The 23,357-nt window shown below is 37.9% G+C and overlaps 1 protein-coding gene across 1 annotated transcript in view; it reads right to left on the bottom strand.

Moving 5' to 3' along the window:
* Nucleotides 1–23,357, bottom strand: part of LOC115210256 — a 439,746-nt gene that overhangs the window by 329,322 nt on the left and 87,067 nt on the right. The window contains exons 9-10 of the mRNA XM_029778744.2: nucleotides 13,022–13,212; nucleotides 9,503–9,580 (exon numbers count right to left, since the gene is read on the bottom strand). Of these exons, the coding sequence (XP_029634604.1) occupies nucleotides 9,503–9,580; nucleotides 13,022–13,212 (269 nt within the window). The remainder of the gene's footprint in view (nucleotides 1–9,502; nucleotides 9,581–13,021; nucleotides 13,213–23,357) is intronic.

Raw genomic sequence — 23,357 nt, 5'->3', positions numbered from 1 at the left:
ACTTCAGACATATGAATGAAAGGCAGATGAGAAAGTAGAAAAAGAACCATATATCAATATGATAAAATATTTCACAAAGAAAATCTCGAATTTCTCTATTACAAGGGTTGGCTGAAAAGTTCATAGGCTGACAAAGACAAACTAATGGAATGTAACCAAATGAAGTTGATTTTTCAACATAGACCCCTTTATGGTCCACACCTTTCTTCCATCATGTTACAGTGCTTAGTGAAACTATTAGTGAAATAGTTTTCATCCCATTGGTCAAAACAGTCATCAGTAGCAGACATGATGTTATCATCACTGCAATACTGGTTCTCAGCCAACTGTTTTTCCTGTTGGGGAACAGATGAGTCAGACAGGACTAAATCAGAAGAACAGGGAGGGTGATCAACCAGTTCAAAGCCACAGTCATGCGCAGCAGCCTTTGAAACCAAGGACTTGTGTGCTAGAGCTTTGTCCTGATGAAACAAGACCCCTTTCATCAGTTTTCTTTGAGGTTTCATAACTGTCTCAGCAAGTTTACATAATACTCTCTATTGATGATGTGGCTCTTTTGAACATAGTCAATAAACACAATGCCTTTTGCATCCTAACAAACCAAGGCCATCACTTTCCTTACAGATGAAACAATCTTGGCATTCTTTGAAGAAGGTGAGGAGGGATTTTCCCACTGCATGGATTGTCTCTTTGTTTCTGGCTTAAAGAGATGAACCTAACACCCTTCCTGGTGGAAACAAGCTGAATCTGCCTCAAATAATGTCAGATTTTCCTGAGATGTGATCAGCCTGGTATGCTTTTGATCAGGTGTCAGAAGATGTGGCACTTACCAAGCTTAAACCTTCGTCATGTCAAGTCCATTGTTCAGAATATTCTCAACAGGATTTGCTTATAGAATTGGCTATTTGATGTTTTGTCAACTGCCTGTCATCCATCACTGTGTGGTGAACATGATCAATGTTTTCCTCAATGTTGCGTCATGTTCAACACTCTCCCTTCCCTCCCAAATTCAGCTAAATTTAAGAGAAGATGGAGTGGCATCCCTTAATGAAGCAACTATGTCACCATGAATGTCCTTGGGGGCTAAAGTCTACTTCTGAAGGTAGTTGCCACAAAGCAAAATTTTGTCCATTTTCAAGCGAAGTTGCTACCAATTACTTTTGAAGTCTTCTCTGAACAGTCAGATGTCAGTCTACCTAAAGAAATAATACAGTTATAGATAAGAAGAGTTGAAATGAATGCATGCAAGATTTCACAGTTTTAGCATCACTCCTTCATAGTCAGTCTATTAACTTTTCAGTCCACTCTCATATATATATATACACACACAACTAGGGCCATTGCCCAATTCCCTCTTCAGGATACTCCCACCACCCATCATCTCTCTAACTGTAGTTTTTCCCTGATATAACTCACCTTTCACACTGTCCAAAACTATTTTTTTTATATCTATCCTTAATCCTTATATTCTCCTCTCCACCCATATTTTACATTGATCACCCCACTAAAACACCAAATTATTTCTCCATCACCACAATATATCTCTCAGTCTCCCTGATGGTGATGTGAAGGGGGTGGTATCCTAGTTACAATGCAGGTTGATGGAGTATTATTTTTTTAAACTGACTTCTAGACCAAAGTGGTGAGCAATTTCTGCAAAGCAAAAGTTGATGTACTGTAGGGCTGTCTCTGTGTGGGTAATGCGAGCATCATCATCTACAAAGTGTAAGGGGTTAAAACTCACAGAGGAAAATACCGATCCTTATGAACAAGAAATTATATGCAGATAATTTCTTGTTTGTACTATGTGAATTAGAACACCAGCCTCTGGTTTTGCCATGGAAGATGGAAAAAATAATTTGTTGCAGACATGTGACTGTTTAAAATATAGGCTGTATGGTTTGACGTGTTTTTACTATGTGAGTGGACTACTATTGAATATGTGGCAAGTTAGTCTGTGCAAGGAGCTGATGTGCATTGGTTGACGTGCATGAGCAGTTGGTGTCAAGTGGTGGTTCAAAGTGAGTGCTGGCAGTTGACGTGAGTGGTTTATGTGAATAATTGATAGAGCAGTCAGTGCCATGTGGTCGATGTCGAATGGTTCATGTTAAACTGTTGACATAGTAACTGATGTCAAGTGTGAAGTTGGCATCAGTGGTTAATGTGAACAATGGCATCTTTGCTGTAAGGTGGACATTTTTGAACTGGCTGTGAAAATAGTCAGTGTGAACTTGGTGAAGTAAAGAACATTGAGTGTGAAGTTGACATCAGATGATAAGTCGCTTCGATGCGATGGTGGCTTCAGTGGTTAATGTGAACAGTGGCATCTTTGCTGCAAGGAAAATGGTTTTGAACTGGTTGTGTAAATAGTTAGTGTGAATTTAGCAATGTAAAGAATGCAGAGTTGAAGTTAGTTACTGGAATAATGTGAATTTGAAGTAACAACAAAATCCAATTGGAAAAAAAAAAGATAGAAAATAAAATCATTTGACTGGTGCACCAAAAAAAGTCTACACATTTCAGAGGTAAAAGGAACAACTCACTAAGATGTATTCCATAAATGTTTATTGCCTCTTAATTAAAGTTCTTTTATTTTGTTTATACTCAATGGTTTTGTTTGTTATTATCAACTCTTCTGACTATCACTTCTTTCTCACTAAGCAAGTTGGCTTGCTGAGCTCACCTATGGTCTCCTGAACTACCGACACAGACTGTTAGACCCTTGTTGGCTGGCAGGAATCTGCAGGGCACAACAATATTTATGTTCAGAAGGGCAAAGAAAAAAACTTAGAGTTCATGGAATTCTCTGGGTATAGTGAAGGCTTCAGGATTATCTGCTTCTAAGCCAAAGAGACCATGCTGCATTTCCTACTGCTGATAAATAGGGTCTATATTTTTCAAGCAAATTCCAGTTGATCTTATACATCAATGTGTGCCTGGTTAATGTTGAGATATTTTGCCTTTCCTAGATCTTGAAAGATGACCTGTAAATTTCAGTTGGGTATTTGATAGACATACATAATGTAGTAACATTTTGTTGCCCTTGTGTCATCCTACTGTGGTCCTTAGATATGACCTCTACTTCATGAACAACATCTGTGTTACATTTTCCATGAAATAGGAATGTAATGTTACCTTTCAATGAGCAGCCTGCTTCTATGCTTGGTTTAGAGCCTTTAACTAAGAGTTATTTAAAGAGATCCTCAGAGTATGTCTAATGAATAGTTTTTAATAGGCAGAAAATGCTTATGTCTTCATTTAAGAGAGCTTCTACCCACATAGATGTCATAGCAGTACATTCTTTTGAGGGAGACATGATCAGAAATAATACAAATATGGTGTGTGAAACCACTAGCAACAATGGCTTTGCTATAACAGGGAGCAACTGCATCAAGGATCTCTATTGGAGAATAGATTAGTATCCTACTGACAAAACCCTTTAAGAGGTTTTTTGAAAACAATGGACAGACAGCAGGAAGCTTTTCACTCTGTTTGTAGAAAAAATTATAAAAACTAGTAGTTAGATCTAGTGTCACATCTACAGAGTTCACGCTCGGATGGTGCTCTTAGCTCTCCACTAGCACAGATGTCTGTCATCAAATTTGATTTTGATTTCACTTGCCTCGACAGGTGTTTGCAAGCAGAGTTTAGTGTCTAATGAAGGAAAGGTAGGCATAAGTGGGCTGGTTACACCCTTGGCATAGGCCACGAGGTTATGCCCTCACATGGCTTGCCGGGTCTTCTCAAGCACAGCATATTTCCAAAGGTCTCAATGAGGCCTAATGTTTGAAGGTTGTGCTTCACCACTTCATCCCAGGTCTTCCTGGGTCTATCTCTTCCACAGGTTCCCTCAACTGCTAGGGTGTGGCACTTTTTCAAACAGCTACCTTCATCCATTCTCGCTACGTGACCATACTAACACAGTCATCTCTCTTGCATACCACATCTGATGCATCTTAGGCCCAACTTTTCTCTCAAGGTACTTACACTCTGTCGAGTATGCACACTGACATTACACATCCGTCGGAGCCTACTGGCTTCATTCTTTGCGAGCTTACGCATGTCCTCAGCAGTCACAGCCCATGTTTCAGTGCCATGTAGCATGGTTTTTGTACACATGCATCATACAGTCTACCTTTTACTCTGAGTGAGAGGCCTTTGTCACCAGCAGAGGTAAGAGCTCTCTGAACTTTGAACAGGCTATTCTTATTCTAGCAGCGACACTTTCTGCACATCCTCACCCACTACTGACTTGGTCATCTAGGTAATGGAAGCTATCAACTACTTCTAGTTTTTCTCCCTGGAATGTGGTGGAAATTGTTCTCTGCACAGTTTCAGTTTATTGCTCCTGAGCATCAGCCACATACAAAAACTATCTTCCCAGTTAGCCTTCCTTTGATATTGCTGCACTTCTTATGTGTCCATAGCTTACACTGGGTACATCTTATAGAGTTTCTACCGACACCTCTACTACAGATCCAGCAGGGCCATCTCCCTGCCTTCCTACTTATTAGGACTTTGGTTTTAGCTAGGTTGACTGTAAGGCCCTTAAATTCTAATCCTTGTTTCCACACCTGAAACTTCTCTTCTAGTTCTGATAGTGACCCAGTAATTAGAGTAAGGTCGTCAGCATAGAGGAGCTCCCAGGGGCATCCTGTCTTTAAATTCCTCTGTTATTGCCTGGAGGACTATGATGAGGACTGAACCTTGGTGGACCCCTACCTCTACCTGGAATTCTTCACTGTACTCGTTGCCAACCCTCACCTTACTGACAGCATCCCTGTACATGGCCTGCACAGCTCTCAATAACCATTCATCTATCCCTAGTTTCCCCCTTGACCACCAGATAAGGGATCAGGGGACCCTGTCAAAGGCTTTCTCCATGAAAGCCAGGTACAGAGGTTTATCTTTGGCTAGGTATTTCTCCTGCAGCTGTCTTACAAGAAATATAGCATCAGTGGTGCTTTTACCTGGCACGAACCCAAACTGCATGTCATCTAAACTGACTCTCTCCCTAATTAGTTTGGCTATGACCCTCTCCGTGACCTTCATTACCTGATCCAACAACTTGTAATCATTTGTATCTAAAGCGTCACCTTTACCTTTGTAGCAGTTGACTATAGTGTGGCTACACCAGTCATTGGGTATGACTCCTTCGTGTATCACCTGGTTAACTATACGGGTGACTAGGCTATAGCCGACACTGCCAGATATTTTGAGCATCTCTGCATTGATTCCTGATGGGCTGGGGGCTTTCCCCGTGTTCATACTCTTAATTGCTTTATCAACAAAGGTACTGTGAACTCGGATAGCTGGTCCCTCTGTTGGGTCGACATTCGGCAGACTCTCTTTCTCCCAATCATTTTCTTTATTGAGCAATCTTATCATCATCATCGTTTAATGTCCACTTTCCATGCTAGCATGGGTTGGACGAATGACTGAAGGCTGGCGAACCAGATAGCTGCACCATATATATTATATATATATATATATATATATAGACACACACACACACATATATATATTCCAAGTATGGGGGTTTAGTTCACAGGTGATCTAAACAGTTAGGTATGCTAAGTAAGTGGTGTAACGGATTTCTATGGCTCCAATGCTATAGCCGAGACGGTAGTTATGGAACCATTGCAGATTTTTGATGCGGCAGATATATAATTGTTAAAGAGGACAACAAACACTAAGGCAAGGCAAACATCTCAAGTCATATACATTATTATTACTGGAAAAAATTCAAAGTTTTACAGCTGTTTCTGGAATATCCCCAAGTATTTTATATTCTATCATCAGGGAAAAATAGGGAAAACGAGGAGGGTATAGATTAATGAAATGAAGACGTAGGAAAAATGGAGTAAAGGAAGATGAAGAGAGAGAAGAAAAAAGAAGCATAAAAGTTCATAGTTCAACTTTCTGATGCTACAGAAACAAGTTCAGGTGCAATCCTGATATTGTAAACATCCACAGAAAAAAGACGTAAACATATCAATGTTAAATAACAGAATGGCAGTGGAGGTGGCTATTAAGTGGTAAAAGGAAGAAAAGTAAATAGATAGAAAGAGAGGTAGATAGAGTGGGAGGGGGAGGGGGGAGGTAGAGGAAGATAGAGTAAAAAATAAACAAAATAGAGCAAAATGAAAAGGTATTTAAAGAGAGTAGTAGGTGCTGATGGTAGTATTCTTGTCTGTAGGTGTTGGGGAGGAAATTTAATAGTAAATGATTGTGTCCATTCTGGCTAAGGTCAGTGGCTGTGGAGTTATTTTTAGCAATGGAGTTTAGCATGTAGGTAGTCAAGAATGGAGGAGCTAGTTGAATTATATATATATATACACACACACACATATATATATATATTTTTAAACTTTTATATATATACTAGCAGTATCGCCCGGCGTTGCTCGGGTTTGTAAGGGAAATAATTATATAAGCATTTTTAGAGATGTAAAGTATAATAGCCATCTCAATATGGCTAACCACAAAGGGGGAGGGGTGTTACTGTAGCTTTTTACGTTCTGAGATTTAATAATAAATTTTAGAGAGTTACTTCCCTTATATATGTCAAAAATGGATTAAAAATGGGAAAAATTGATGGTAAATTTTTTTTTAAATCGTAGACTCATCGTAGACGCGCGCTAATACCCAGACGGTCTCGATATGAAACACGACTACAAGATACCCGGTTTTGGTTAAACTGCACCGCAAAATGTGGGAGTAGTTAGGAATCTAAATCGTAGGAGACAGACACACAACCTCACTTTTATATATAAAGATTTCCTCTATTTACATAATATTGAGGTCTCTTTCTTTCTTTTGTTATCTTACTGTTTTTACCAATATACATATATATATATATAAATATATATATAGTTACAGAGATGTACTTGCATAGCAAGTGACTTGATCTGAGATCGTGTGCTGGAACGAAAACAGTTGCAGCGTTGAAGGTGTTTATAAGCCATTTAAGAAACACACAAAAACCGTTAGATTCACTTCAACATTTAAATTTAATTTGTCAAAATATTTTCGTCGCTTTGAGACCGCGACCTGTTAGCACAATATTTTTGTCAGTGAACAGGTCGCGGTCTCAAAGCGAGGAAAATATTTTGGCAAATTAAATTTAAATGTTGAAGTGAATCTAACGGTTTTTGTGTGTTTCTTAAATGGCTTACAAACACCTTCCACGCTGCAATATATATATACACACATATATATATATGTATTTATGTATGTATGTGTGTATATGTGTATTCATGTATGTGTGTGTGTGTGCGTGTCTGTGCTTGTGATTGTCCTCCACCACTGCTTGACAACGAATGTTGGTTTGTTTACATCCCTGTCACCTAGTGGTTTGACAAAGGAAACAGATAGAATAAGTACAATGCTTACAAAAATAAAACTGGAGTTGATTCATTAAACTACAATTCTTCAAGGCATTGCCCCAGCATGGCCACAGACCAATGGCTGGAAAAAGCAGAAGAATAAAAGAATACATTCTCTGCTTTGGTCTTATGTTCAAGGCATGAGAAAGCTTGAGTTTACATGAGAAGGCCTAACAGACCTGGTAGAAACAGCAGCCAAATCTCCCTCAAATCACACCTTACTGTCTTATGTATGTATATATATGAGCCAATGAGGGGGACCTCTACATGGTAGCTAGACCTGGTAGAAATAGCAGCCAAATTTCCCCCAAATCACACCTTACTGTCTTATCTATGTATATATGTATGTATGAGCCTATGAGGGAGACCCCTACATGGCAGCTAGACATGGTAGAAATAGCAGCCAAATCTCACTCAAATCACACCTTACTGTCTTATGTATGTATATATATATATATACAAGCCACTACGGTTATTTAATGTAAAGTCTTCCTCAAATCACTCTTGCTATTTACTCTCTTCCAAGAACATTTTCACTCACTCTTATCTCTTAGCTTGCCATACATTTTACTCATGTATCTATCAGCGTGATAGACAGAAACAAATATTACATCGCCATCGCATTCTATTGTCTACCTGTCAACACACACACAGTGAATTACTTTCATTTTATTCGTTGCACACTGTGTGTGTGCGTGTGCGTGTGGTGTAAACCACATTAAGAAAAGCATTTGACATACACACCAGAATGTGAGTTTTCTGTAAATTTTGCTTAATTGGAGTTTAAATTTTAAAAACTGGACCTGGCATGACCCGATGCATTCTACTCTTAAAAATGCTAGGTAAATTGTAATTGAAGAAATCCTATATTGTAGATTTCTATAACTGACAAAGGGAGGCAGATAAAATCTGCCTTTTATAATAAGAGATACATTTTACTCATGTATCTATCAGCGTGATAGACAGAAACAAATATTACATTGCCATCGCATTCTATTGTCTACCTGTCAACACACACACAGTGAATTACTTTCATTTTATTCGTTGCACACTGTGTGTGTGCGTGTGCGTGTGGTGTAAACCACATTAAGAAAAGCATTTGACATACACACCAGAATGTGAGTTTTCTGTAAATTTTGCTTAATTGGAGTTTAAATTTTAAAAACTGGACCTGGCATGACCCGATGCATTCTACTCTTAAAAATGCTAGGTAAATTGTAATTGAAGAAATCCTATATTGTAGATTTCTATAACTGACAAAGGGAGGCAGATAAAATCTGCCTTTTATAATAAGAGATATGTAAAAATATATGAGATTTAAGAATATAGAAAGCAATATGTACATATGTACACACATGTAATCCTTGCATACTATCTCCAACACAAAACTGAGTGACCGTATTTATTACAGTGAGATACTAACAAAATGCAACATATCAAATATTGAAGTCATCCTCATCAAAACACAGTTAGATGGTCAGGTCATCTCCCATGTATGAGTGATATCAGAATTCTGAAGCAACTTCTCTTTTGCCTATTCCCAACAGAAAGGTCAGTTGGAAAAACCACTCTTGCACTTCAAAGACAAACTAAAAGACAACCTGAAGCGATGTAACATACCCATTTTTTCCTGAGAAAATAAAACATCAAAACGCAGGACCTAGTGCCAATCCTGCTTCTCCACAGTTCAAAGATTTGAGCAAAGTTGAATCCAACACCAGGACCAACTTCGTGCAAGCATGATGGCATGCTGGCAAAACACTGCTCCTCAAAAGGAAACCTTAGCTGTCATTATCGTTTTGTGGCATGAAGCAAAGCAGGCCTTGCTGTCCACTCAAGAAAGCACATAAAATATATGATCCACTGGCACTCAAGCAAACTGAGTCTTCAACTTGTTCCATTTGCCAAAAAGGTGGTAAGGCACCAGCAGGCCTCAAGAGACATGTTTGTGTCCATAGAACATAATTAATACTTTATTTTACTGAACCCTCATTTGTCGTTCATGACAACAGAATCCATCAGAATAATGCTCGTCAGAATAATGCTCATCAGTATAATGAAAAAAAAAATGAGTATCAAATACTGGAAAAGAAATTTTAAAAATTATTTCTCACCATTTCAAGAGGTATTTCCAGCCCAGACAGATCTAGGTGGGTCAGAACATTTGATGTTGCTAAAAATTTACATAGATTCTGAAAAACAAGATAGAGAGTGATGTAATTAATATTTTTGAACACAATACAGTGCTGGCATCTACAAGGCTACAAAATCACAACCCAGAAGCTTAATGTAATATTTAATTTACTTAGTTATAGCCACTCCCAAAATGTATTTAGTTCCACTGTTCAATACAAAGTTTTTTGTTTTTTTGTAAATTCTTGTCCATGATACAAGATAATGGATATAATCACAGTCAAAAGTTAAATAGATAATTTTGAAATTGGTTTAACCCCTTTGATATCAATCCACCTGAAATCACCTAAAGTTCTATAACATAAACTTACTGTTTTAAAGTGGCCTAAATTATAATCTTCCATCAAAATTCTATGCTATATTGTTCCAGTTTAACCCTTTAGTTACTATATTTCTAACCAAAATACACCCCTCGAGTTTCAGTAAAAATTCTAAAATAATCATGAATTTAGACTAGTTTTATTAAACAACTGTAACTTTTTTACTTATCAACATATTAATGTGATATCTGGAACATAATTGAAGAAAGGGTTCTTAATCAATTCTATTGCATAATTTTTGTCTCAAAGTGACTCTAATTACAGGTAAATCCAGGTAAACTGAGCAAAATGTAAAAATATTAAAATTTTGTTTAAACATTATCATAGAAAATGAGTCATCAGCTAATATTTAATTGGGTATGCAAGAAAATTTTGATATAGAAGAATTGTACACATCACTAGATTATCAGTTGAATTTAATGCACAGAAGAACAGGAGTACCATAAAGGTAAAATAAACTGAAATACTGGAATTCGTTTTTGAAGAAAACTAGAAAATTAAATACAACTAAATGAAATATACTTACACACATACATGAATACACAGGAACATATATAATAAAGATTTACAATAGAAATTGAATCAAAACTTGTCACTCACCTTACAGGCAAATTAGAATTACAAGTAAATTAAAATAAAAAGTAAAACTAAGTAAATTTGAAAAATATTTATACATATATACAAACAATATTCACACAATATTTATACAAAAATATTCACACAATATTCACACAATATTTATACAAAAATATTTATACATATATACAAACAATATTCACACAATATTTCTATCATGGGAAGTTGTAAAACATCCCACTCTACATACTGCAACCTTGCAGAATGCACATTGGAAAGACATTTCAAATGGCTGTCTACTGGGAGTTTTTCTTTGTTGATACCCAATTTTTTCTAATTTATGTAGACTGGCTAAACTCAGAGGAATATCTCTCTGGCATGCTTTGCTTTTCCTTCCTGCAGTTATTTTTTTGGAGGAATAATCTGCCCTCAACTGCTTTGCTACATCTGCTCGAAACTGCAGATGGTCGCACCGATTGTGAACCCCCTCTTGATTTGGTATATAATATAAATGCAAGGCTCATGTATCAAACCCTTTAATACTCGGTCTACCAACTGGATAATAACTCATCATCTGGTTCAGCTGATCCACACCGCCCATATACTTGTTATGATCAAGGTTCACAAACGGGGTGCCGTTTTCATCTACACATAGTTATGCACTGGTAGATAGAAAATTTATCTGCCTCTTATCTGTGTATGTGGTCACTAGCAGATTTCCTTTCTGCCGTTGGATTATTTCACCTCTTTTTTTTAAATTTTGCTTTTTTCATATCCAACGGCAGCCCTTTTCTACTAGCAATTACTGTAGCACATTTATATGTTGCCACAGCTTCTAAATCCACTGCAAGTTTGACCGAACTAAAAAAGTCGGTCAAAAAATAATATACGGCCCAGGTTATGGTATGAAAGTGATAAATTCCAGACCAGATTGTACCCTACGCCATGTTGACTAACATTACTGTCTCTTTTCCCTGTAGAGAAGCTAAATCCACAGCAGTACCAAAACTTTGATCCCCCATTTTGTGGGCTTTACTGGCATATACTGTTGGAAGCATACTCTTCCTTTAAACCCAACCATGCCCTCATTGACAGATAAGTATCTCCCAGGGTTGTAAAATGTTTTATATGTATTTTGAACGCAGTCGATGAGGGGTCTTATTTTAAATAAGGGATCAAAGTTTGGTTCTCCACATACTGGGGTACTGCTAGTGTCTCTCACATGTAAATACTGGTTCAGTTTCACAAATCGTATTCGGGTCATAATACTGGAAACATACTGATCGCCAAAAGGTTTCTGACTGCTCCAGTAATTTGTAATTCTGGGTAACTGTCTTATACCCATAATAATATTTATGGCAAAAATGCCCGTATTTCATCTACAGTTGTAGGAAAGCACAAGCTATCTTTTTTTCCAGCTTGTTCACATTCTGCATAATGGCTCGTTTCCGTAGTGATTGCTTCAAACAAGCATGCTGGAAAAAATAAAAAGGAAAAGTCTAATGGTTTCACTTCCTGAGAAAGACTATCGGTAGACCCTGTCTCCTCAGAAAAATTGTTAATAAAAACGTTTTTTAAGTTTTTACACCATTCTGGTGTGAAATCATCCTCGCTGTTGATGTTGCTGTCGCCGCTTTCAGTTTCTCCAGAATCGCAGCTTTCGGTTTCGGATACAGAAATATCCAATTCATTTTCATCCGCCACATGCTTTTCTACCTCATTCATTCTTTTCCGCGATATCTCCATGTCTTCTGTTGAAAAGCCTTCAAATTTGGAATCACTGCTTGATAGCATAAAGCTCCTCTCCATTTTCAAAATTGAAAAAAATTAACACCGAAAAAAATGTGGAAAAAAAATCTTCCAAAATTCACCGAGTTGAAATATCACGCCAAACAATATTGGATACAATAAGTCAGCTGTTTGCAAAGTGAAATCATGTGTTTTCACGAATGTACTAACGAGATTTGGGTTCAAATTTACATTTAAATAACAACGGGTACTCTCAGTCATCTACGGCTGTGTTGGTCTTATGAACCCAAAAATTTTTCAGCCAGCTTAGTAACAAAAGTTTAATAACGAAGAAGTTATTTTACTAAATTCTTCATTTTTTAAAAAAATTAATTAAAACAAATGCAGCATATATTAAAAAGGGGTAAAATTACTACCTTAAAATTAGCATATTTCAGAAAATAGTGAACTACATTCTTACTACTAACCTTAAGATTACATTTCACTTGATGCACGAGATTAAGAGAAATTAACAAGAGGAAAACAAATAAATGTCTAAAGAAATTATCTCTATTCAACATCTTTCAAAAAACAACACAGAGACACACACCTTTCATGAACAAGTTCTGTGTATAATATCTCTGATTATGCCTAATTTCTGAAATATATAGAACTATATTAATTCTGTAGCACTATATGGGACTACTCTCATTTCATTCTCGATTAATTTCCAGAAGGAAATTGATACCTGGTCTAATACTTTGCTCAATAATACAACAAATTACTTTCCTTGGTATATTAGTTTAAAAGACTTACCCTCATATCTTCTCCTTTCATTGGATTATCTGCAATCTTAAGAGTTTTCAAAGATTTTTGTATAACAGAACTTTCAGTCATTGTCTCAGAAAGTTTGTTGATACCTTTGCCTGTCAAGCCAGTCTTTGACAAATCCAGATAGCTTAACCCATGGTTTAGTTTGCTTAAGAAGCCCAGGAAATGAACAATTCCTAAAAAATTATAATAAAATACTAAAATCAATGTAGTTATATTAGAGATACTGTGGCAGCTATTAAATATAAATATGTGTGTGTGTGTGTATCTGTAGCAGCATAGAGAAGTGCCAAGCTCTAATTGTAAGAGAGGTAGACTCAGGAACACATGGGAAGAAGTGGTGAGAAAGGATCTTTGGATGCTGGGCCTTACTGAGAAATTGACAAAGGACTGGGAGATGTGGTGATTTGTTGTACTTGGTAAGATGCATCAAGCTAAGTAAAATTGCTCTCTTCCACACATACACATACTGGTGTCACTTCAAAAGCACCCATGCTGGTGCTGCTAAATGTTAAACCCTCTGCAGTGGGCTTGCAGCAGGCATTCAGTCCAAGACCGGCAGTTGCAGCTATTTGTCTTATGTGGGTTAGTTGTGGAAAAGGAAGATGTTGTACTATTTATGGATAAGCTAAAGTGGACAATGCATTGTCCACAACATGTTACATAATGCTACTAGCTACAACATCGAGTCTACTATTAATTTTAATCAGAGATATTCTGCACATCTAAAATCAAATATGAGTAGCATAGCAAATCCACATCCCTAGCCAACCATGTACAAAATCTGTTAAGTAGGAAAGTACCATATAGGATATCCTGAGCTATAATAGAATCTGGTATCCCATACCAAGATGCTGGCCTTGGTATGGGACTCTGCCTGAAAGAAGCCTGCCAAATATTAATTCATAATTCACTGCAATTACTCAATAACACAAAGCATTTTCTACATGTAAACACAAGTTTTATCACACATTTAGATTCTTCCATAAGTCCAAATGCAAGCACAATCAACACACATAACACTTGCCAATATGCATCCACGATTGTTATGATATATGTACGTTTAGTAACTTAGAAGCTACCTAGCTTTAAAACTTTAATTTTTTAATTTTAAATTCCTTAATGCATATCCTTTATCCATTTAATTATAGTTTTATCCAATATATACCCCCTTAAGCTAGGCATCTATTTTTAGCTATCCCTACTGACCACTGAATTAAATATTCTCCTTGACCAGACCTAACCTAGAATTCATCTATTCAATTAGTGGACATAAATACCTTCTGCCCCTACCAAAATCTTAATGGCTAACTTTTCACCCCATTATAAAATCAGGTCACGCACTGATTTTGATACAGGGATTGCAATTTCTCCTAGTTTTTCAACTATGCCAAGAGTAGCTACATGGTTTTCTAAAAGATAAATGTCATGCAGTAGTGGCCAATGGAGCCACCTCAAAGGAAAGACAAATAGTATATGGTGTTCCACAGAGCACTGTCTTAGGGCCACTGCTATTTATAGTGGCTCTCTCAGACATGCCCTTAGCTATTCAGATAGCCACCCTTGCTAGCTATACAGATGACACAAATGTCTCTCAGATTATACAAAATCCTTGAAATATTGCACATTTGTAATGGGAGTTGGATGCAATATACTGGTGGGCTGAGGACAGTACTATGCAATTTAATGCAGGAAAATTCCAAGCCCTGCGTTACCTGCACACAAAGTTGTATGGTACACAGACAGGATACACTGACCTGGGAGAAATTGCAATCCCTGAATCAAAATCAGTGTGTGACCTGCGCAATGGCATGAACAATGATGCAACTTTCCCAGTGCATATTACCAATTTGGTAATAAAATGGAGACGTCTAAGTGAACGGCTCCTTTGAAATTTCAAAACGAGAGAAAAGGAAATAATAATTGTCTTTTGGAGTGCATACATTTTGAACTACTTGGACTACTGCTCCTAACTATGGTTACCACACAATATAAAATTAATGAGGAAACTCGAAGCAATCCAACAAAGCTACACAAAGAAAATTGCCTCGATGAAACCTATCAGATACTGGCAAAGACTGAAAGAGTTAAAACGTTTCTCCTTATAATGAAGGCAGGAAAGATATGCAGTGGTATACACCTTCCAAAATGCCTGTGAGACCTACATGGTGTGGATGTATATGCCTTCAAAAGACAAAGGCAGGAAACACAGATGAGGGCAGCAGTATCAAACTCCCTCATTCACGAAATACCACATGTAAGAAGAGGTTTTAAATAATGGTGTAGCACAGCCAACAGCATGACCGTAGCTTAAGAGCTGAAACAATTTAACAAATATATATAGATATATGTGTGTGTGTGTGTGTATATATATATACATGTGTGTGTATATATATACATACATGTATGTGTGTGTGTGTGTATATATATATACATGTATGTGTATGTATATATATATATACATGTATATGTATGTATGTATGTATATATATATATATATATATATATATATATATATATATATATACATATATATATATATACGTGTGTGTATATATATATGTGTGTATATATATATATATATATATATATATATATATGGAGAGAGAGAGAGAGAGAGAGAGAGAGAGACACATGGGACGAGGTGGTCAAGCATGACCTTTGTACGGTGAGCCTCACAGAGGCTATGATGAAAGACCGGGTCCTCTGGAGATATGCTGTGACTTCGAAGACCCGACAAATGAAGTGAGTTCATGGCTTGCAGGACGGCCTTCTGTGCTAACCTTGGATCGTAGTGAACCACTGTCCTCGAGGAGACCTATTGAGTCACGTACGTTAACACCAACATCAAAATGAAAATCAAATGGAATTTGCAGTTAAGATACCTGTGCCGGTGACTCGTTGAAAGCACCGTCCGAACGTGGCAGATGCCAGTGCCACCCGACTGGTGTCCGTGTCGGTGTCACGTAAAAGCACCAACCGATCATCGCCGTTTGTCAGCCAGCTCTGGCCTCTGTGCCGGTGGCACGTAAGAAGCACCCACTACACTCTCGGAGTGGTTGGCATTAGGAAGGGCATCCAGCTGTAGAAACACTGCCAGATCAGACTGGTACCTGGTGCAGCCTCCTAGCTTCCCAGACCACGGTCGAACCGTCCAACCCATGCTAGCATGGAAAACGAACATTAAACGATGATGATGATGATGATATATACTAAATTCCTTTGAAGGAATTGTTTTTCCCTTCGTTTGCTTTATTCATTAACATCATCGTTTAACGTCTGTTTGCCATGCTAGCATGGGTTGGACGATTTGACTGAAGTCTGGAAAACCAGCAGCTGCACCAGGCTCCAATCTGATCTGGCAATGTTTCTACAGCTGGATGCCCTTCCTAATGCTAACCACTCCAAGAGTGTAGTGGATGCTTTTTACATGCCACCAGCACAGGAGCCAGTCAGGAGGCCCTGGTATCGATCACGTTCGGATAGTGCTTTTTACGTGCCACTGACATGGGAGTCAGTCAAGGGGTACTGGCTTTGATCACATTCGGATGGCACATTTTACATGCCACTGAAACGGGAGCCAGTCAGGAACCACTGGCCACAGCAATGATTTTGGTTTTACTTGACTCAACAGGACTTCTCAAGCATATATTATCCAATGCATCAAGGGTACTTTTAAATGGGTTGGACATGCAACACTGGCATCAGCCATAGGTGCGATCTCACTTTAGTTGCCGAGTCTTCTCAATCACAGCATATCTCCAAAGGTCTCAGTCTCCTGCCATTGCCTCTATGAGGCCCAATGTTCAAGGTCATGCTTCACAACCTCATCCCATGTCTTCTTGGGTCTACCACTTCCACAGTTAGGGTGGGGCACTTCCTCACACAGCTGTCCTCATCTATACATAACACCACATTTAATGCTTCTTATGTCCAACTTTTCTCTCAGGGCACTCACACTCTGTTGTGTATGCACACTGATATTACACATCCAACTTCATTTCTTTCATATATATACATATATCTATGTGAGGCCTGGACTATATGTCCTGCTCACAAAAGGTAAGTGATGCACCTCCTTTCCAGAGGTAGTAATTGCTGAGGGTCCCTGCATATGGCATCTTCTACATTACTATGTCCTCAGCAGTAATTTCCCGTGGTACTCCCGTCTTGCAAATTCTTCTGATGGTGCAAGTGAGTACCTAGCAGTATAACTTGGTGGGTAGTCTGGGCTCATTAACCTTGGTTGGTAGGAGAAGGAAAGCTCTGATTTCAAACCCTTGATACCCCACTGCCTTGTGGGTACCACCAGGAGGCGGAAAGGCTAAGAAGTAAACCTGACAAAAATCCAAAGTCAGAGTCCCTAAGGCGGTCTGTTGCTCCATGCAGCTTCTTTCCGGCATCTCCTGCTATGGCACTGGAACTATACGTATTGGCCCTGCCTTTCTATTGGACCATTCCAGCAACATGAAGGAGGAACCTCTTGCATGGGTGACAACTTCTCATCCATATCTATCCACCCAGTCTCTTTGAGCACTGGAGAGGTTACTCCAGCTTCGCTTCACAGCAATGGCAAAACACGGGAAGCAACACTTTACCAGTGATAAGTTATGCCTTGATTGGCATAGAGCTAGGCGCCAGGGGTTGCTTGCAATGGTGGGAGAGATCACCGTGCCTCAATGGGCAGCCACCCCAGCCTGTTAAATGCTGCCTCTCCATGGTCTGTTGACCCCACAGGGTGCATGGGGCCTAGGACAAAACTGATGAACAGACTGGTAACTATTGCACCAGACAATAAGGAAACAAAGAAAAGAAAGAAAATCACAGATCCCATACATACATATATATATATATATTGTATATTCTATTTATTATAATAATTTTTCAATTATTATGTAAGGTTAATTCCCAGAAAAGGGTTTAATATACTAAATAAATAGGTATTTAATTATCTTATATGTAATTTTTATTCTTTAGTTATCCAGTGAAGTCATCAATAATTGTATATATTATTAATTATAATGTTTCAATTATTATATAAGGTTAATTCCTATAAAAGGGTTTAATATATTAAATAAACAGGTAAGTAATTAGTGGGACATAAAGTATTTCAGTTTCTATTAAGCATTATGTAGAATTATTATCTGTAGTTTTTATTCTTTAGTTATCTGTTAAGCATCATGTAAAATTCTTGTCTGTAGTTTTTATTCTTTAGTCACTATCAGAACTAGAGGAGAAGTTACAAATGTGGAAACAAGGATTAGAACCGAAGGGCCTTAGAGTCAACCTTGCTAAAACCAAAGTCCTAATAAGTAGGAAGGTAGGCAAACCACAAATCCCTTCAGATAGTTGGCCCTGCTTGATCTGAAGAAAAGGTGTGGGTAGAAATTCTATAAGATGTACCTAGTGTAAGCTATGGACACATAAGAGGTACAGCAATATCAAAGGAAGGCTAACTGGGAAGATAGATTTTGTATGTGGCAGATGCTCAGGAGCAATAAACACTGAAAATGTGCAGAGAACAACTTCCGCCACATTCCAGGGAGAAAAACTACAAGTAGTTGACAGCTTCCATTACTTAAGTGACCAAGTCAGTTGTGGGGGTGGATGCTCAGAAAGTGTCGCTACTAGAATAAGAATAGCCTGGACAAAGTTCAGAGAGCTCTTACCTCTACTGGTGATAAAGGGCCCCTCACTCAGAGTAAAAGGTAGACTGTATGACACATGTGTATGAACAGCCATGCTACATGGCAGTGAAACATGGGCTGTGACTGCTGAGGACATGCGTAAACTCGCAAGGAATGAAGCCAGTAGGCTCCGATGGATGTGTAATGTCAGTGTGCATACTCGACAGAGTGTAAGTACCTTGAGAGAAAAGTTAGACCTAAGAAGCATCAGATGTGGTGTGCAAGAGAGAGGACTGCACTGGTATGGCCATGTAGTGAGAATGGATGTGGATAGCTATGTGAAAAGTGCCACATCCTAGCAGTTGAGGGAACCTGTGGAAGAGGTAGACCCAGGAAGACTTGGGATGAGGTGGTGAAGCATGACCTTCGAACTTTGGGCCTCACCGAGGCAATGACTAGTGACTGGGACCTCTGGAAATATGCTGTAAGACCATAACTTTGTGGCCTATGCCAGGGGTGTAAGCAGCCCACTTATGCGTACCTTTCCTTCATTGGACACTAAACTCTGCTTGCAAAGACCTGTTGAGGCAAGTGAAATCCAAATCAAATTCGATGACGGGCATCTGTGCTGGTGGAGTGCTAAGAGTACCATCTGAACGTGATCGTTGCCAGCGCAACAAACCGGCTTCCGTGCCGTTGGCACGTAAAAAGCACCATTTAAGCGTGATTGTTACCTGCGTCACCTTACTGTCACTTGTGCTGGTGGCACATGAAAAAACATTCAAGCGAGGTCGTTGCCAGTGCTGCTAGACTAGCTCCTGTGCATGTGGCACATAAAAAGCACCATTTGAGCATTGTCCGTTGCCAGTACTGCCTGACTGGCCCTCATGCTGGCAGCATGTAAAAGCACCCACTACACTCTTGGAGTGGTTGACGTTAGGAAGGGCATCCAGCTGTAGAAACTCTGCCAGATCAGATTGGAGCCTGGTGCAGCCATCTGGTTCACCAGACCTCAGTCAAAGCGTCCAACCCATGCTAGCATGGAAAGCAGACGTTAAACAATGATGATGATTATCCAGCAATGTCATCAATCTATAATTAAAAGAGAGCTTGAATCTTGCTTGGCACGTAATGCGAAAATACTATGAATTAAGTTGCCCCTGAAATTTGAATATAAACAGAATAAAAGAAATTAGAAATATTGAATTTCTAAATGTCTCAGAGAGACATAAGAGGTGGTGGAGCGATATAGTGGTCGTATACCGTCAACTCAATGTGACAGTCCCGTAAGGGAATTACACCACCGCCATTTAGCCCTAGGAAACACCGACATCTCCTGTTGGCCTTGACACATTTTCTGTATCCTTATATTTGCAAAGGGAAGGCAATCACCCCCGCCAGCTGGGACTAAACACCTGAAGACATATGTTTCTGAGTCTATTGCTCGTCATCAGTTCAGGGTAGCTTGTCTCGCTCGCTGAGATGACTGCAACTCCTTCGCAAATATAAGGACACAGAAAATGTATCAAAGCCGACAGGATACGTCGAGGTTTCCTAGGGCTAAATTGAGTTGACAGTATACGACCACTATATCGCTCCACCACCGCTTATGTCTCTCTGAGACATTTAGAAATTCAATATTTATAATTTTGGTGATCAGTAAATAAATTTTACTGATAATATGATATATTTGCGAAGGGGTTGCAGTCATCTCAGCGAGCGAGACAAGCTACCCTGAACTGACGACGAGCAATAGACTCAGAAACATATGTCTTCAGGTGCTTAGTCCCAGCTGGCGGGGGTGATTGCCTCCCCTTTGCAAATATAAGGACACAGAAAATGTGTCAAAGCCGACAGGAGACGTCGATGTTTCCTAGGGCTAAATGGCGGTGGTGTAATTCCCTTATGGGACTGTCACATTGAGTTGATGGTATACGACCACTATAGAATAAAAGAAGTTTCACGTAAATCAGACAACTGGTTATTGAGATATTATGGATTTTCGGGGTATAAATACTCAAAACAGTGGATAATGGGAAAATTCTCTGAAAATAACCTTGAAAGGAAGAAACTCATACCTTTCGATTAGACACTGTGTCCTGACAACAAAACTATATGAGTTGTTTTTATAGTAAATGTTTCTATTTTCGCTTTTCTTAAACACAATATTTTAATCTAAATGATTAAAATATTGTGTTTTAAGTGAATGTGATTTCAAAAATGTAAGTTGTTTGTACAGTAAGTATTTATTTATATTTTAGCTTTCTTTAAACAGACAATATTTTAAAAAATTATTTTCAAGTAAATATCATTACTAAAACTTTTTTTGGCATATTTAAAATATATTTAAAAGTGAAAATGACTTAAAAATAGTGTAAATATTTTGTTAAAGACCCATTCGTAATCTCAGTGTGAAATAATTTTTTCCATAGTTTTTTTTTAAGTGCATTCAACGTATCTCACCTCCAAAGAATTAGGTGCTATTTCTAGCATACTCTGCTACCACATAACAGATATTTGCGATAAAGGATCCAAAATACCTGTTATGTGGTAGCAGGACGTACAAGAAAAAGCAGCCAAATCTTTCTGGGGAAAGGAGCTGTTTATGTGTGATTTCAACGTCACATTCATTGAAAGCATGCGAAATAAGCTGGAAAAGCAAAAAAAAAATAAATAAATAAACGAAACAAAACTTGCTGGGAATCTCAGACTTTCCTGGTGACCCAATGGGTCATGGGTAGTCTAGTAATTGTATATGAAAATACTCATTTTTAGGTTATGTTTTAGATTATTTTTTTGAATTAATTTTCTATGTAGACTTCAAATTTTCCAAAAATATAGAATTAGCATGGTATTTATCTTTTATTTTTATAAAATAAATTAGTTATTCGATGTTATGGGTTGAATGAGTGAATATCTTAAGTGAAATTTGATTTAGGCATCTCTTTTAGTTAGCATTTATTAACAGCTAAAATTTTTTCAGATGTTCAGATGGAATTTCACCAATTTTCGAAGGTATTATTATTAATTTTAATAATATTGTTTATATATATATATATATATTTCAACAATTGAGGGCAAAATTAATTAATTATTAATCAATTTCACCAAGTGTTCAGTATGCAAAGGGACCATTCAAGGCGAATTCAAATTATTACATTATATAAAAGGGCTTAGTAAAATAAATTACTTTGCCGCATACTGAACTCATTAGAAATAGCAGCTAAAAAACTTTTTTAAAGCTATTTCTAATACTTAAAGAAAATCTCTCTCATATATAGTGTTTGCTTAATTCAACTCACAAAAGTTTTGTGAGTTGAATTAAGCAATCACTATATATGAGAGAGATTTTCTTTAAGTATTAGAAATAGCTTTAAAAAAGTTTTTTAGCTGCTATTTCTAATGAGTTCAGTATGCGGCAAAGTAATTTATTTTACTAAGCCCTTTTATATAATATATATATATATATATATATATATGTACAGGATTAATCAAAATGAATGAACCAATTTCATTACACAATATGTTAATAAGAAAAAGTAAATATAAAGCTCCAGCTGTGGTAGCAGGGTATCAACTTTCATTTCCTGTCTTACAAGTGTTCATTGCGGCCACTATCTACAGCACAGGCAACATCACTGCAATAAGAGAATTCCTCCCAGAGGCGTATCAGCATATCATGATCCACTAAGTTGACTGCTGTTGTTATTCGAGGTTTAAGGTCATTGAGGTAAGTAGGTAGTGGTGGAGTTTTCTAAGTTTTGAATGGCCACCACATGGGTGCTGTTATCACGTCATTCTTCTGGTAACTTTCAGTTGTTTGTTTACACTCAGAATGGCAAATCCTCAGCAAAAGGCGTTCTGCTAAGTTGTATGTGCCATAGGGGAAGGGTGAAAACACCTTTGAATTGTTCATTCAGTGTTTCACTTATCCTCACTGGGTCTCCCGTGAGGGAGCCATCTTTTTGGAAGAGTGGCCCTACCCTGCATACCTAAAGAAGGTTTTAGGGTCTGATTTTATATTTCTTATAACCCAGGCTTCTTTGTCTAATCTTTCCTTCTCATGAGAGTGCTGCAGTTGTTTCTCAATCTCCTGCAGTGCTGCTTTAAAGCAGGGTTTCTCACTGCTGTTGAGTTCTCAGTTGAGGTGGTTTGCAACCTTTGTACACTGTCTCATAAGAACTTTTCTCTCCCTGGGAATCTTGTTTTTATGTGCAGTGGATGTTCTGTCTGGGATAAAAATGTAGCAAAGTTTTCAATTTCATGTCTATGTCAGGTGTAGAGAGATATAGGGACGAGTCCCATTTGGTGATCACTCCTCTGCTAAAATTATTTTCCTAACTCTCCTCTATATCACTACCTTCAACTAACTTTTTTAACCATGTAATAAATATTACATACCCCCTACCACATAACATGGATGCTTCTCTCTCTGTCTTTTCTCACTCCCTCTTTGCCTTATCCCTTTTCTCCTTCCCTCTATCCTTTTTCCCTCTTTTTCTCTAATCATGTGATTATTTAGTGTTATCAGTGGTCAACATACAAACAAACTTTGCTTTTTATAAGGACTGTTCATTTACAGCCATACCTACACAATTGTGCCCCACAGAATTTGTTTCCTAACCTTCACAAAAATGGATATTTTTTAATGTAATTTTATCCAAAATCGCTTCAGTTTACATTATGATTATATT

The sequence above is a fragment of the Octopus sinensis genome, linkage group LG1 (assembly GCF_006345805.1).
Source record: "Octopus sinensis linkage group LG1, ASM634580v1, whole genome shotgun sequence".
NCBI lineage: Eukaryota > Metazoa > Mollusca > Cephalopoda > Octopoda > Octopodidae > Octopus > Octopus sinensis.
Note: the sequence above shows the minus strand (reverse complement) of the source record. Positions and strands in the feature narration are given on the sequence as shown.